Here is an 18,601-nt window from a genome sequence, read left to right on the forward strand (position 1 = left end):
ATGAATCAGCTTATTATCATTTCTAATTGTAGCATTGAAAATGGCAACAAACTATAAATATATACAAATATTTAATTCAATTTTAGATTTTTTATGCGACAAGCCTTATAGAATGAAAACAGGCACGCGATGCCTGCACGAATGCCTATCATTCAGAGTAATAGAAAGCACAGCTGCTACTTTTTCATGCATTTCACTATGTCGTTTCGATCATGTGAGAGCGTGCGTCATAAGTTAGCTGTCGCCTTAATCACAGTATCAAGTTTTTGTAATGAATACAGAATATCGGTTCTACTTAACAATGACTCATTCCTTCGTTTTAATGAAATCAAAACAGATCTGTTTTATCAATTCTTTTCCTCGCAGCCGTAAGGTTATAGGGTGACCAACGACATTGAAATTTTCAGACACAGACTGCCGATTTAGCCACTGTTGTATTTTACTAAAAAAGGCTTTTCTTTAAACGAAATAATTTATTCATCGTTACATGAATCATGCTGAGTAATGACGAAAACTCGAAGGTGAAACGTAGCTGTGCCTATTTTTATCGAATAGAAAATTATTTGATAATTATCCTCTGCTAAGAAAGTATCACTGGGTCGTTATATCTAATTGTTATCGGAACGTATCGCGTGAATGATAATCTTTGCTATCTCCAGTTATTATCGAAACAAAATATGCCAATAGGTCTACTTTCTACTTCCTTTGTAGCAAATCTACTATCGATCCCTATCTAATAGCTCTTCTATTCTCATGGAAAAAAAAAAAAGTTGGCATTTCATTAACGAAGTTGTTTATTAACTAATGGTTATCTTCAGATTCACTTAATCAATGCCCTTTCGGGGCCTCAGATTTCGGAAACCAGTCAACCATAAATCTGTATTGTTGGTGTCTTCCTGTCGATTATTCATTCTTTCTTCGTTTTGCAGAAACGAATTTCCTTGTCTCTGCTCCATGAACACGTGAACGGATTGCATTTACAGTACTTGACAATGTTGACATTGTCACACATGACCGGTCGTCACTGTCGCGTCGAGTCTTCACATTCCGGTTTTTATTACTTATATATATATATATATATATATGGTGTGTGTGTGTGTGTGTGTGTGTAAAAAAATGGGACCAATTTAACCACTTGCAGCATATCTAATTAGATTGACTCATCCCATTGGCTCCGTCTCTCGAGCTAGACAAGATATTTCAGACACTGTTTCGCTATTTGATATCTCCCACGCATACGTGACAACGAAAGTCGCTAATGAATTAGCTGAGGTATCAGTTCGAGCTATGACCAATTGATCACGACCGAAATGACACTTCAAGATTCAGCTCTTCTTAAATCGCCGATACTTTTAAGTCATTAGCGGCCCTTCTGAATAGATCGTTACAGGGGTAGAAAAAAAAAATCAGTGCCATCGCCTACAGAATTGTTAAGGAATTGTTCATAACAAATTCGGTAACAAATATAAGTCGCATTAACTTCGAATTTCGGTATTGCAGACAATCGATGGACACGTCTGGTGAGTGAGAGGTGATTTCGTAAAGTCAAAATTCGTTACACTCGGTGACATCAATTCACCGAGTGTGACGAAACGATTATTTTAAAACGTGATTAATCTCTTCATCAATTTGTAAACACGGAGAAGTGTTTATTGTTTTTCTTAATTAATTCTAAAACTAAAACTATCTATCAGTTTTTTTTCCCTATTAATTATAATAAAATTATAGAAAGTACAGTACAGATCCTTTATGTACGAGTAGTATCGAGCCGAGTTAAACTTATAGTTAGTTGTATATGCAAGGAGAATAGTTGACTATAACCGTCTCTTCTGAATAGGAATGAAATGTTGGATAGAAGTCAAAGTCCCATTTCAACACTCCCGTTCCAGCGCAACATTCGATTTATCAGCGAAGTAGTTGTATTGTAGAAGTCGATTTTAATGCAAATTAATGTTTTCGAAGAGACCTTTTCCAAATCAAAAGCGTAAATCGTATTCTTAATACGATCGTTAGCCGGTAAAGAATGTTATAAATTCAACCAAACATTTCGGCTACCTCGGAAAATCATAAATCATCTTCGCGATAAATCTGAGAATTTCCACTTAAAGGATAATCTTAACATAAATGAAAACTACTTAATGCACTCGGCGATAGGATTTCCAAAATGTATCTTAGCAGTAAGGCCCGTCTTGAAGAAGGATTAAGTAAAAAAAAATATTAGTTATTTTTAAAAACGCGTAATCATTTACAGTCGTATAAAAGACAAAAATGAACTCTTATGAAAGATTCGCGGATTTTAGTTTTAATTAAAGTATTTCCGGCTTGATGAATTCGAGTAGAACATGGAAATATTTCGGGGTTATAACGCTTTGATGGTTTAATTTATAATTTCGACTTATATTTATTCGTTTTGTCATGTACTTAAGGGAGAAATTGCCTCTAATATAAACTAGCCACGAGCTATTCGATACGACGTAACGTCTAGTTAAAGAAAGAAACTAAACTAAACTACAATATTTATATGTCTTGAAAGTTATGACGGGAAAATTGATTTATTGTTAAGCTTAAGTAGAATAAGAAATTAAATTAACTAATAAGGTTTATTGAATATAAACGGAGTAAAAATGTGCCCTATAGAATATCAGTTCTGTCTTCAACTAGTTTCGAAAATAGATTAAATAAAATATAATCGATCGGAAAATCGACCATTTTAACTGGTAAAAAAACAATAATAAAACATGTTTTCAATAAGTTTTATTAGTGTAAAATGCTTAAGTTTGCCTTAAAATGATCGTATCTGTAGATTTTCTTCCTAGTTGTAACAGAAACTTAATACATTTTTGAAAAATTCTCCATTAAAATAATAATTTTATATACAAATTTATTAACTTTTCCATCATATATTACGGAATCTCTGTTATAACCGTTAGGTCTACAGTAAATAATACAATTGTTGGCATTATTCCATAACTTATTAGAAAATGATTTGAATTTATTATCAATTTTTATTTTTATTTTTTAATATTTTAATGATTTATTGAACAGCCGGAAGCTATTTATGCATTAGAGAGGCTTAAATATAAGTGAAAAGATTGTAATTGTATATTCAGGAAATTACATAAAACTGTTTTAGAAATAAAAAAAAAAAAAGATTACGAACATTTCGAAGCGTGTTTCAAAAAATAATTTTACGTAATATACAATATAAAACCTTTTATTTCTTTTTCGAAATTACTCTTACATATCTATAATTAAACGCGCAAGCCTTCCTTCGTATCCATATAATAAAGCATTGCATTATATTAATATCAGAATGTATGTTATGTATGCAAAAATACTTTTACAAGTTAAAGACGAAAAGGAAATTTTTGAAAAGGTGCCAGTGACAAGACACATAGGCCTACATTTTACTCTATGAAATGTTAGAATTTTAATATTACATACCATAATTTTCGAAAATATTTCAGCTGATTAAACACGTGGTTAATTGTTTTAAATACTTAATCGGGTGTTTTTAGGCCAATTTGGAAGAAGAAAAATACCATTTTCGGATCTCTAGAGAGTTAATTTTTAATTCCTTTTTATTGAATTGTATCGATTAAAGTCAATTTTACACTACTATCGATTAGTTTTCCTTAAATAATAATTCTTTCGCTAAGATTTTTTACACGGCGCTCAAACTATGGCGTGTTTTACCACTAATTTAGTCACTCTTAGTACTTTTGTGTTAGTAGTTGCTTGGCTCGTTTTATTCCGTTGTTTTGTTTATTTTACAAAGAAAATAATAAATGACACATTCGTTGGGTTAATTATCGTTATACGTTTATGCCATCACATTTACATGATGCTAATTCCGACTTCTAAACTCGACAGTTTTGCATATATAAATTGCATTGGCCGAGTGAGGAGCGGACGATTTAAAACGAAATGGACCCGTTAAAGCTAAACTTTCTATCTTGTAATGTTCCTACTAAATTTAATCTTAATGAGTTCTTTACAAAGATTCAATAAGAAGCCATAGAGGAGAGAGAGAGAGTAAATTGAAATCAAGCTCTTCTAAATAACTAAATGGATCTTCTACTTGTTAAATAAGACTGTAATACGATAAATTTGCTAATTTTACTCAATTAAAATTTATTTTTCAATCCTTAGATGAAGGAGAATGAGAAAATAAAATTGAACATTCGATTCAAATAAATTAAAAATGTATTTAAGAAAACTTTCCTCTAATCGTATTATAAACATAAACTTGAATTCGGCTTGTGCATTTTTATTGAGACTTATCAAATTTTCAGTTTTACTTATGAATTTCTAACGTAATATTCTGACCTTAGAGTAAATCTATCAAAATCCTCTCTGTCTCTCTCAAAGGCTTTCGTGCATAACTTATACAAATTATTTGCTTTAAATGAGTTATATGCATTTAAGAACGAATTAATCTTAATAAACTTTATAAATATACATAAAATTATGATTCATCGAAAATGATGGTTTATGAATTTGCCCTTCAAACCTCGGAGATGAATATATTCATTCTAAAATATAAATTAGTTTATTCAATGTATACGTTGAGTAAGAACAGGCCCTATATTTTTTAGAACACACCGGTGGAATAAATTTGCATAAGTGGCACAAGTCTGCGATGATTGAATGAAAGATTAAAAGGTCTGTTGTTAACTTTAACTGGTTTAATTATAGTTATTTAATTTTAACTTTTTGAGAAGCATGAAGGCCTAAACTTGGGTGATGTATAAGAGATAGGCACGTTTATAGTTTTTAAACTAGGTTTATAACTAGGTGGGAAAAGGATGTGGTCAATTATTAGACTGTATACAAAGCACGATTTGTTATTTTCCTTGATATTTATCATATATATAATCTCCTGTTATGCTTTATTAGTAAAAGCATACACCTGTTCCGTTTAATGTTTTTTTTTCCTATCACCCTTCTTATCTTCCGTTCTGTTTGAGATTAAACCGATATTTGCCATTTTCGTCATTTTACATTTAATTCTACCTTTCTCTAATACATTCAATTACGTAATAGCTAAAAAATTAAATAATAAAACTGAAAAATAAGCAAATATAATAAATACGGGAAGCTGTTGAGTTGAGGTGAAGCGTATTAACACTACATTATCTTCCACTGAATCCTCCATGTAAAATAAAAAATTTTAACGTCGAATGTTTTGATAAATAAAAATGATACAGCCTATCACTGTCCATTTCTGTTTCTTCAACCAATCGTCGTTAACACAAATATATCTTTTACCAATATCATTAAAATATATATCGCGGAGGACGTCTTATGTTCATAGGAACACTTAACATTATTTTTCTCTTGTACGATCTCCCAAAAGTTATTATATTTACTTGTCCTACGTGGAGAAGACGAAAATACATTTAAATAGAATCTTTTTCTCTCCCTTATATGTAGTTTTACTACTTAAATTTAAGGTTATTCTATTCACTACATTAACTTTTTAAACCCAGTAACCAACTGAATCATAAAACTTAAGGAAGATTTAAACACATAGCAACACATATTTTATGTAGATACCATTTGCCACAATGGTATGTTGAAATTACGACATAACTTGCGTTTATATAAAAGTTACAACTTCTCGTAATGCTCTTAGATAGAAAGGAAAATTTATAAAAGTTATCGAAGAGTCGACTTTGTATTGGTTTTTCGTATAAGACATTTATCAAGACGTAAATTTTAAATGCTTCGATACAAAATCTTGTAAAATAAGCAAGCGTGCGGTTAAATTATATAAAAATTACACTTAAAATTTAGGTGTTCTGTATTAAATCGATAAAATTATTTTTTAGATTTCAATTGGTGAATGCAATATATATATATATATATATATAACTGCGAGACAGATTTAGTATAAAATTTGTAAGACGATGAAGCCCTATAGGCAAATCTAGACTCGGAAAGAAAAGATGGAGAAGACTTATCAGCTCTATGTAATCTATTTTTTATAACTTATAAGGGCCTTTAGGCTGTATTTTATACATAGATTAATGCTTTAATATAGTCTAAAGTATGCCCGATTTACTATTTCTTATTCAAAATAAATATGTTCTTACTTCTTATACCGAAATGTAAGAGGATCCAACGACTAAATTTCAATAAATTAAAGAAAATATTTAATCTGTGTTGAAGAAAATTATATTCTTTGCATTACACGATGCTTCTTTAATCTCTAAAATTAAAAATATTTGATATTTTTTTTACTAAATATAATTTAACATCTCACAATCTTACCGTTTCTTTAAATTGATTTTTTTCCATTTTAAAATGCTTTAAATTGTTAATCAGAACTTATATTTTTCACTCTTAAGTAGAAATATATATAATTAATGAAACTTTTTATCGTTTATTTCGATGAATTTAACAGAATGAAATATAAATTATATTTTCATAAAGTATTTTTAAATAAGATATCCGAGAGAGTAAGTTGTCGTGAAGAGTAGCCACTGGAATGTTGGAAGAGGAAAGTACTGAAAGGTCAAAAGTAAAGGATCTATTTCAGTTATAACCTTTGACATAAACGGTATAATACGATCCCATGTAGAATAGCTTGAAACATTTTCTAATTCGACGCGTGAAGGCTGTTGGATAGGGAGAACGAGATATTCAAAGAGGTCGGAGATCACAGGGCAATGAAAAGCAGCCTATGGTAAGCGCTGTACTAAAATGAAGTGTCATTTATATCAATCAGTTCAGTCGCTTCGCAGGACAAACGATTCAAATGTTCCAAGAAGACGGGGAAACTCAAAGGGCAACGATCGTAGTGCAATCAACAGTTACCTCATCTGCTCTTTAAAAACGGAATGCCGCGCATTAAAGGATTGTTTCCAAAGGAAAGGCTAACGTTTCGGTATATCATCCACTTTACTTACTTTATGCATCGTGTTGATGACGTGTATATCAGGACATTTTTCCTTAAAAAAAAAAAAAAAAATCTAACCACTTAACGCTCTCTATTACATGGTCACAAACAGGTCAAGTAAAGGTTAACGGAAGCCCGAAGCTAAATACATGAGGCCCTTTATTCGTGTTCATTGCAGAACGAACACCGATTAAAGAGTGCCTTAATCATTAACAAAATCACTTACGGGCCCCTTTTTGTTAAGAGATGGAAGATTAACTCTTTTCTGTCCCTTCGATTGCCTCATTCATTAATGGCCGCGTTAAAAATCAGTACGACATTTCAACCGTATCGAGCGCGTGATATCAATCTGTAATTAATTACACAGTAAATATATACTACATATATTCTGAACTAAGAAATTCCATTTAAAAAAATTTTTTAAAGTAATATTTAACGTAAATAACTACGAATAGAAAGAAATTATAACGATCGAATGCCGAAAGGCAGATTCGGTTGAATGATGATGACGACGAACAAACATACACGTAAAATGTATCGTATAAAATAGAATTTATTCAATTGTAGTAATTGAAAAGTGTAAAAAGATTCGATCCATTTCTTTTTTTAAAAAATATTTTTCAATTATTCTCTTCCTATATACCATTATCTAACTTTTACTATTGATAACTAAGATAGGCCCATCGAGATAATTGCCTTTCCTCCAATATATATATATATATATATATATATATATATAATATAAAGCTATTGTTTCAAGATACTTTTTTTTTATTTTTTCAAAGCAAATGTATTTTAATATGACTCTCATATTTCTCGGGACGTGTGTAGTTTCCTTTTTTTTTTTTCCTTAAATGTCCCCCCCCCTCCGTTTCGGTGGCATTCTGGTAGGTCTAGTGGTACGAAAACAAATCGACTGTTGGAGCTATTAAGTGGAAGAAATAATTGCTAGACTCTTCTACGTCACATTCGCCACTTGCGTCATCAGAAAATGTGAAAGGGCAAACAGAGAGAGAGAGTCGCCTACGTGACTCCTTTCATTCCAGAAACGAGTTTGCTATAAAGAGAAAAAAACTTTAAATTAAAAAAAAAATTCGAGTCAGATAAATATTTACAACAAACAAATTATGTTGAAAAATATTTAAAAATTGATATTTTATAAAATTTTTGATGGTTACTTTCGTAAATTTAAAATATAATTAGCTTTCTGGTTTAACTTAGCTTATATATATATGTATTGATCAAGAGTCTTTTGTAGACTTTTATTGTTGTAGTTAGAGAAAAATACGAGGCTATTAAACGATGCTTTTTTTTCTTAAATAAAAGCGCTCTTACGTATAATTTTTTGAAGTTTTCTGTGTCTTAATTTAACATAAAAACTGAATAAAACAATTCTTGAGACTAATCAATAAATTTGATGAATTATAATGGATCTCATACTTCATATTAATCAATATTTAAGACATGAATAGAGTGGAGAAGTTGCATTTTAAGCTTCAGGTTTTTGATAAATCGATGATTTTAAATGCTTTGTTCTACGAATAGATTCAATTTCTATTGTAGCAATTTTTCTCTAGGAAATAAACGGGAAATTGTTTCAATAGAATTCGTATAAATTAATAAAATTTCTCTATAAAAACGGAAATCGTATTAATATATAATTAATTAATATTTATTATAAAAATATTAAATAGGTTAATGTTTACTCTTACCTATTTAATATATGTATATATTTTTTTTCTTATTTCGTTTAAAATTTTCCTATATTACATTATTTTTGTATTCGTTTTTAATCTTTCACTCGCTTCATTTTTTTTTTTGCGAAATGGATTTTATTAACGTCGAGTATATGACGAGCCACCGCTTGAAAATAAGTTTATTAAATGAAAGATTCTAATTGATAACGTAATTTTCTTATCTCTAACCGTTACTACTTCACTCGCTTTATCATCTCACACGTTTGAAATCTTAAATTTTTATTATTTTTTCTTTTTTCCTCCTTCCCTTTAGCAGCATGCATGCTGCAGAACTGAATCGTTTTATTTTCTATCTGAATTTTTTATACGGCTTATACAATACGTTTCTATTTGACTGCTATCTACTGTTTCATTTGGACACTTTAAACGCATTAATTTTATTTTGAAGAATCACATTCCTTTTGTCAACAATAAATTCTCAATTATCGGTTGTTGTACTCATCTTTACATCAAGCTTGTGACACAGACTGTTATTATTTATGTAAAGAAATGGGAAATTCTACGATTACCATCACTTTTTTGTTATCCGATCCATGGCTATTTTTTACTTTATTATTATTATTATTATTATCTTCTTTTTTTTTATCTGAGGATATCTTTGTTTCCTATATTTTTATACTTTCTTACAGAATATATTTGCATGTATGCGCCCGGAGTCTTATCGTTATATCATCTTCGTTCTGCTACGACTATCCAGTTTTCATTGTTGCAGTAATCAGTTTTTCTGACATTTCTAAAAGCAACAGGAAAATATTATATATACATATATATATTTCTTCCATTCTTCAATTACTCTTCTATTTTTGTATTGAGTGACTGTCTGCTACATCCATTTTATTTCCACCTTTTAAGTTGATTTTAATAATAAGTTTAAGTTTGTATCGGTTTCCTTTACGTGTAAAGGAATTCTATTGTAAATGATAGATGATCTATAAATTAGTTTACTACCTTACATTTTCTATGATATAAAATAGATTGAATTATGTAGACGAGTGTAATATGATATCTAAGAATATATATATATATATATAACAGAAACAAAAGAGATACTCTAAAGAAGATAATTTATGTTTGGAAGATTTCGGAAACTTCGACTTTATCTTCTTTCCTAAAACGATCTTCACTCTAGCAGATAATGTTACAAATCCCTCAATTTACTGACTGAAAATCCATTGGAAATGATTTAGTTTCAGATTTTTCTCTCTATTTTTGTTCCTTTTTTTTGTAATCTATTACTTAAAATGTCGAAAAGTTTTCTATTTTGTACCAATTTTTTCCCTTTCTGTCATTCGTTAATCCTATAAATAAATATAATAACTTTGTTAATTCGTCATTATCGTCTCTTCTTTAACGTGATTAACTCGAATCTACTGAGGAAAAAAACACGTTTAAATTCAAAGTATTGCCGATAGATTATCATCGTGTTCGAGCATTGGGCATTATTTATATCCGCGATATCGATTTGTAACAGTCGTAACTTTAATCACTCGTAAGAAAACAAATCTGTATTATCAATTGAAAATCTTATAGATTTTTTACACTTAAATTGCGCCCCTCAAGAGTAAAATAAAAGCCATAATGGTTAAAATGCATTTAAGTATTTAAGTACTTTCTCGCTATTGAATGGAGCACGTAATCACCTAAAATGCCACTTAAAACATTATTTACTTTTACTTTTAGTACTGATTTCGTCACGTTTAGAAACAAACAAAAAAAAAAGAAAGAAATTGTTAAAATTAAATGTGATATCCGGTATAATACGTAGAACTCAGAAACAATAGATTCTTTCCATAATAATACAATGAACGTGAAAAATAAAATAAAATAAAATAGCCGATTGTAAAGGATTCTTTTTACATTTTTCGTCTTTTATTGCTGTGTTAAATTCAATTATAAAATATTTTCAAACAATAAAAACCGTTATGTGTCTTTATTAATTAAAATAAATAATAATAACACATTTGTGTACCTTATATTTTAATAAATAACTGTTGTTTGTGTGTATTATTCTATGACTTAATAAAGATGTGAATTTTATAATCTTGTTTGTCTAAAAATGTTTAAGTTACATATAACTTTTATTTGAATTATAATGATTTAAAATGTGAAATTTCCCATAAAAAAACTTATTAACATTAATTTTATTTGTATTATTTAAAAAAAACATGATTTCACTTTGTACATTTTTTAATTGCTTAAAACCTGTTATATGCTTAATTAATCTAAATTTATTCTTATTTAAGTTATGTATAAAGTGAGATTTTATTCAGTTAATTTGTAAAAAATATAAATAAATATATTATACAAAAAATTTAATTATTTATTTATTTTTATGATTTAGTCCTTTAATATAACACAAAAGACATTTTATAATATTTTGTTAATTAAAACAAGTTTTAAACAGATAATTTATTACTTAACACATTAAAAAAAATCGAACAATTTAAATATTTTACAAAGAAAACATTATAAGCAGACTGTTTAATTTTAATAAATTATACATTTCTTTATTCTTTAATTTTTCAATACGTTTCAAAAGAAGAAGAAGAAATATTGATAAAACGAGAACTGAGAAGCGAATGGATAAACAGGTATTTAATGATGACAAAATATGCGACTAGATAGAAACCTTAAAAATGAAGATAAATCTTGTAGAAGGGAATATGCAACTAGACACAAAAACCTGCACTATCAGTTTTTATATTCTTTGTTCTCTTATACAGCTTTTTCTTTAAAAAAATAAAAATAAAATAATAATAAAAAAAATCACAATAAATTTTATTTTTAATTCGTACTGAGTTTTATATAAACAGCTTTTCTATTTTGGTATTACTCTACTGAGATCGATGCATAACTTCACACTTTCCATTGTTGCTTGATGGAATGAATAGGCAGCCCAACATATACACGAAGTCGAAAGGAATTTCGTTAGTTGCTTATTTCTTTTCCTCTTTTCTTCATTGGAAATAGTAATAGGATGTCCGAATGACCTTACATCTGTCATTTCGCATAGAGTCAACGTGATAGAATTGAGTCTTAGCAACATATATAAGGTTTCCTCCAATAATAGAGGTAACAGGATTTTACAAGGTGGCGAAAATGGGAATTTTTTATTATTATTGTTGTTATTGAACAAATACCAAAATTATAGAATGATTTGCACGTTGAGATGATTATTATTATTATTTTTTTTTAAGTATTAAAAACGTTAAAGAAAACAAGTCATAGTATTAACCTGTTCACTAATGTTTTAAGGCTTGAATAAATTCCCTTTAAGGTTGGATCAAGGTTATACAAACCTCCAAGAAGGTTGCACAAACGTTCGACAAAGTTTGCATAACGTCTATTTGTATAGCCTTATGTAATGTAAAATGATTTAGTATTCACAATGAACTATTTAAAATAAAATTTATAATAAACTTTAGAATTTTTTTAAAATTATTAAATAAACAAAATATGTGATTTAAAAAAAATATTTTTACTTTAAAAAAAATCTTTCAAAATTAAAAAGTAATTCGATATTTTCTCAAGAACACGTCGTCACTTTTCAACAACCTTATCCAACTTTTTAGGAAATGAACAATTTTGAATGATGAAACACGTTAAATAATTGGATTTATTTTTAGTAACTCGAATGGGCCTCTTTACATTACAAAAATTTGATCTCTTCTATTAAAAAGTTTTTTAAAATTCTGATATCTATATTCACTTTACACGAGTATGGATTACATCCTTTATAGATCATAACGTACGTCACATTGACGTCATTATTTATATAAAGCAACACCCCAAACGTTTTCTTTGGCATGAATATTTCGTAGAATTAACGACTAATACATAAAATTCATTTTTTAAAATCTTGTAATTTATTTTATTTTTTAATTAAATTAACAATAAAAATACCATTTTCACAAATTTAAATAAAGAAGAAGAAGAAGAAAAAAAAAAATGGCTTACCATAATGTCGAAGTAAACATCGAAAATCATTCTTTTGCGTGTAAGAATAATTCTACCAATTGTACTTTCTAAATTGGTAACAATAGAAATGAGAAAATATAAATATTACTTTCCCTGTTTTGTTATATTAGTATCTAGAATATGAATGCAATTCAAAGTATATAAATAATTTCATCTAAAATAGAACCACACACAATGAAGAGTCATTTTCCTCGTTGTTACGGGCTTATAAAAACGAAATTGTCATCAGTTTAAATTCTTTCATACACAAAAATTTAATTAGAATATTTTATTATTATTATTATTATTCTCTTTATGAAAAACGTACGCGTTCAGACATATTACATTTAAATATATTGACAAGAATTGTACATATAAAAAAAGAAACAGATGAAATATAAAAGACTGGAGATAACATTGTCAAAATGTTAATTTTAGTAAAATTGTAGAAATATTGGTAGAAGAAATTTAAAAAATAAAAAGAGATGGCGATTTTGAAGAAAGATAATCGAAAGTTTTCTAACGCTATCATATTTTTGGGTCAATGCACAGTAACCTTGAAGCGTTGTAGACATGTTTGTGAGACGAAACAAAAGTAGTAAGATAGACGATGCGTTACATTGTTATAACGTTCGCAGGTAAGATTTAGTATGCTCGAAACGTAAAGTTAAATCGACCCCCGAAAAAAAATGCCAGAACCTGTTTCTTGACAGACAAAATGTGGAGATTCTAAAAGAACGTGTATAGGCGTACGAGGTTTCAAACACGAGATTTGTATTGATGAATTGAAAAGGTGAAAAATGTGATATTAAAAAAAAAATGCTCTAATATTAAATAGGCCTATAATTACATATTTTTAATTTTTTTATTATTATTAAAGTATCATTTATAGGTATTCGACAATTTTGAATTTAAAACATCTTCACATCTTTTATTACAATCTTTTTATTACTCGTCTATTAATTATATGTTATCATTTACACGTCTGCATTTAAATATAATATACCTCAGATTATAAATAATATGGAGTTTATGCAATTATAATACTATATGAATAGATCTTGAATAATTTTTTGATAAGAAAATCTGTTTTAAATATATTATAAAATTCTGTCTAGAAAATGTTTCATATAAAATAATGAAGTGAAATAATTCTCAGGAAGTTTTTTACTATCTTATTTATTTATTTAATACAAAACTTACATGAAATCTAAGCATTACAAACAACAATTCTCTCAAATACATTCCCAGAGAATCTGCAAAAGAAAAAAAAAATGTGTTAAAAATAATAATTAAATAGAAATATTATAATTACAATGACTCTCCGTTAAATTGTATATATATTTTTAAATATTAATATTATATAAAACGACTATCAAATAATTTTCCAAATAATGCATTATTCTTATAAAAGAAATTACTTGGTGGCGCCAGAAAAATATTTTATTAAATTCTCAAAGGTTCGTATATTAAAAATTGAAAAATATTTGAAATTTTACTTCAAAAAAGATAATTTATCTTACTTGTTAGTATAAATATGCATCAAAGTTAAATAGGGCCATCGAGAGGAGGAAGCTGGGGATTTTCTCTAGGATCGAAGAAAACAGTGGTTTCTACTCCTATAAATTAATGTTATTTTTACTGTACTAACAAAAATAAAATATTCAAGACTCCTATTTTTTTAATAAAGAAACATTCTACGCATTTCATTTGTTCAAAAAGAAAAAAAAAAAAGGCGAAAGGTCCACTATACCAAGCCCTGGTTTATAAGACTACTCATTTTTACGGCTATAGAATAAATTTAAAAAGGTAATAATTTTATTAATAATCGAAAGTAAGAAAATTTTCGAACACGCCGACATATAAAATGTTATTTTCTAAACAAAAAATGAAAACAAGTGATAGATTTTAAGAATAAATTAATCTTATAAAAATGATTTTAATCCATTAAGCCGTAATTCTGATGATAAAATAATCCGAAAATTTTATCCTAATCACTTGGCATTCTTCCAGAAAACTTACGAACTAAAATTTTCCTGCGGGGTATATCTAAACTGTTTTTTAAAAAAAAAAACAATTTCTCCAACAATTTCGACTATCTAAAAGTAAAATTAATGATTTCATTCAATTAGAAAAACGATAAGAGAAAGTACAATAATTTACTTTAAAAAGATTGTTTCTTATCTGGTTTAAAACATTTTAAAATATTTTACACGCAAAAAAGCAATTTTTGAAGCTTAGAAAAAATTGCTTTTGGTACCCATTCTTCAGTTTTTTTTTTTTTTTTGGCTTGGTGACGATCCAAACCAAATTAATTATCAAAAAACACAGCAGAGAAACATAACTGAGTTAATAATTATAGATCGGAAGTGGAAATGCCAACCGAGTCTAACACGATAATAAGTGCTATTACTGATACTGATGACACTTGTAAGTTTATGAAACTTAAAATTATTAAAATGAACTATTTCTTTCAATGTTAAAATATAGGATTAATATTAACCGTGACTGCTTCAAGCATTTTTTTTTTTTTTTTTTTTTAATTTTCTTTTCCAGGAGATGAAGTAAGTAGCTTATAGGATAATGAGTAAGCCTAGTATTATTCTGGCGATATCTGGAAGAATAAATAAGTAGAAGCATATAATTCTTGAGCAAAAATATGTTCGTTACTCTTCAATTTTTAGATTAATTACTAGTTTTAATTTAAAAAAAAAGTGATGTATTATTAAATTTCAGATTAACATCATCAAAACTTTAGACTTTTTCAATATTTTAAAATGCAAATCGGTTATGTTTGCAAGTACCGAATCCTATTAAAGTGTCTTAAGACAGATCAACGATAGAATCCATTGTTCGTAATACTTGCAAATACGAGAACGAAGAATAAATAATATTATCTTATCTTTTTATCAATTAATACAGATTTTTAAAAATTTTCATTAAAAACTATTATTAAATAATTTAAAAAAAAACAGATAAATCAAAATGTATTTTTAAAGTAAGGTATAAAAGAAATCCCAATTAGTATACGACGTGATTAGGCGATTGTAGTTTTGATTGTGACGAATTTTATCTTATTTGTTTTACACAACTATTAAATTATACAAATGTATAGTTAATACGATGTTAAAATTTCCATTATTTTCTTTCTAATGAATGTAGTCGAGTTCCTTTCTACTAAATGCATCAAGAACTTTTCCCTATGGAATATGCCTTAGGGATAAGACGTTCAGATTAATGGATGCAACTACCGAGACTGATGATAATTGAGATAAAACTTAAAAATATTAAATTATTTGAACGAATAACGTTCGATGTTAAAATTTAGATTACTTCTCTACTACAAAGACGTTCGGAAAGAAGAGCATTTCCGTTTGCAACTAATTAAATGGGCTGCATTTTACCGTAACCACCTACAATTTTGGATACACAAATTCATCCGATAAGACATATCTTTTTGATGATCCAATAAGGAAAAAGAATTTTATTGTTCGTCCAATACAGGAAATATATATACATACATACATTCAAGTAGCGTATCTTTTGAACAGAAATTCTCAAAATACACTTGAAAATATACATCCACTTGGGTTTTTATTAATTTGTTGCGCCATCATCTAGAAGTTTTTTGTCTCTTATTTACTTTTCTCAACTGATTTTACATATTTTTGTTTCTATTTATATTTAATAATCACAAATCAAATTGATAAATTTTAAATACAGTATGTATTTGCATCATTTATCACCTTGTTGGACTTTAACCATATTTTATCGTCGTCACATCTGACTGGTTTAAGTTTCAATGATGAAAAACATCTGGAAAACATAGGGATAACTCTAGAAAGGAAAATTATCTGATAATCTCATATGTCAATTCTATAAGTAAAACCATTTGTTTTTAAGCAAATGTTCATAGAAATTTAAATACAGTATTTTACATCGAACCGAGCGAACGCATAACTTTATTTTTCTTAAGTCTATACACACCTATTAGAATTACTTTATTAATATTATAACAATTTCAACGCTATTATAAAAATGATTTATGGTTTATTACCCTATAAATCATCTAATATGTTGGCACGTAAATTTATTACTAATCGATTTAAAATAAAATAATAATAAATCGCGCCCTTAAATGTGTCAGTCTATGACAAAAATGTTCATATCAATTTAATATCAAATATGAAAAATTATAAATTTTACTTTATATATAATTGAAAATAAAATTAAATATTTAATATTACAGACGAATTTTTGAAAATTTGAAATTTATTTTTTAAAACTCATTTTTTAATTCATAATTTGGTCACTAGGTAGAAGCACTTGCAACGTCCGGCGAATCAGTTGGCCAAGCAAGATGGATGCTCCACGAGCAGATTTCCTCGGTCAATATAAATTAATTTCGAGTAAATTAAAAAAGTGAGTTTGTTATTGCTATTAATGTTTTCTAACAACTCTTATATTCTAGAAAATTTCACTAAAGTAATAAAAATATACAGAACAGTTTTATATATATTTCACGAATTGCTACCATTTCTGTTGTTTACATCGTAACACATGATTCGAGTGCAGTTCTGAACGAGGCAATTGGGACCTTATCAGAGCTGTACGCCATGCCTAAAGGGGGGTTTAAGGTTTAGGAGGGGGTCTAAACCCCTCATTCACAACTGCAGTTTTACTATTTTGTGTAGTATTTGTACAGTACGTGAGTACATACGTAACAATCTAATGGATGACTAATTTTCTAATAAACACTGGCCTTTGGTTTGTTTATAAGTGAATATTTACGTACAGAGCTGTAAGAGGTGGTGCATAAATGACGTCCACACTGGAATACTGTTTGCACACAATCCACGACTCGCTTTAATCTCGATTTACCCACAGTCTCGATTGTGACTGTCACCGGTAGAACGTCGAGCTGTTCGCGTGGGCAATCTGCTCGAGAAGAACCCGGCTATTGCACAAGACGATAAAACTGACATAACTAAGCAGTAAGTCACAAACACCGACAAACAAAATGGAAGTTTTGGTTAGAAATAAATACTTTTTGGTTAATGTTACCCTAGGTATCAAAGATGGCGGCTCGTCTCCGATCCCAGCAATCAGAAGACATGGAACAGTGGGGACGCATGTTCTAACCTAACCTAACCTATTCTAATAAATTACCATAATTATTAGAATAGGTTAGGTTAGGTTAGAATGTGTGTCCCCACTGTTTTCTTTCTTCTGATTGTTGGGATTGGAGACGAGCCGCCATCTTCAATACCTAGGGTAACATTAACCAACTTTTTCTTGCCATATATCTAACAACAGTTAGATCTCGTCGTCTCTCCAAATATCTTTTTTATTTCTTTGTTGATAGCTCGACGCTTGTTTCGCAGCCATTTTGTTTCTTCTCGTGCACATGGGATTGTGGGAACTTCTTATGACTGGATCTAGTTTTAAAAACACTCTTGTGTCGATTGCGATCAAACTTTGTTTCGGTAGAGATTGAAACAGTTGAGACAGGTTGCACCACACGCAGTCACCAATCTTATCACAATCTAGATTGAAATACTCAGTGTGAATGGGTAGAAAGGAGGAAAGCAATTATCACAAGTCGGACAAAGTTGGACGAGGAAGAGGGGAAGAGTTGAACTTCGCTAAATGTCTTGTATTATTTTGTTAAATTTTTATACAGTTTATGCATTTTATTATTCATAAAGTAATGAAGGTTTCAAGGGGATTGAGTTTTGTTGAAACTTGGACAAACAAGGGCGGTGGGGAGGGGGAGTAAAAATTTCAATAAAAGTGCAGATGTAATTTATGGATGGTCCCTAACTGGCAGCACATTAAAAAGGGCAATTGCCGGAGGCCCCAAACTGTCTTTTATAAGAAAATATTTTTCCATAAAATTCCCTCAAAGAGAAGTCTCTGAAGTTAACACTGTGCATGGGATTCCGTAATTCAAATTTATCTGTGCCTCATGAAGCTATAATGC

The 18,601-nt window shown here is 28.7% G+C and overlaps 1 protein-coding gene across 1 annotated transcript in view; it reads left to right on the forward strand.

Annotated features, from left to right (window-relative positions):
- The window catches only part of Hap40 (Huntingtin-associated protein 40 kDa), a 95,594-nt gene that overhangs the window by 9,243 nt on the left and 67,750 nt on the right, over window positions 1–18,601 (forward strand). The window contains exon 2 of the mRNA XM_067282283.1: window positions 16,935–17,040. Coding sequence (XP_067138384.1) covers window positions 16,979–17,040 — 62 coding nt within the window. The 5' untranslated portion in view covers window positions 16,935–16,978. The remainder of the gene's footprint in view (window positions 1–16,934; window positions 17,041–18,601) is intronic.

This window comes from Centruroides vittatus, unplaced genomic scaffold (genome assembly GCF_030686945.1).
Source record: "Centruroides vittatus isolate TY-2023 unplaced genomic scaffold, ASM3068694v2 contig_950, whole genome shotgun sequence".
NCBI classification, from domain to species: Eukaryota; Metazoa; Arthropoda; class Arachnida; order Scorpiones; family Buthidae; genus Centruroides; species Centruroides vittatus.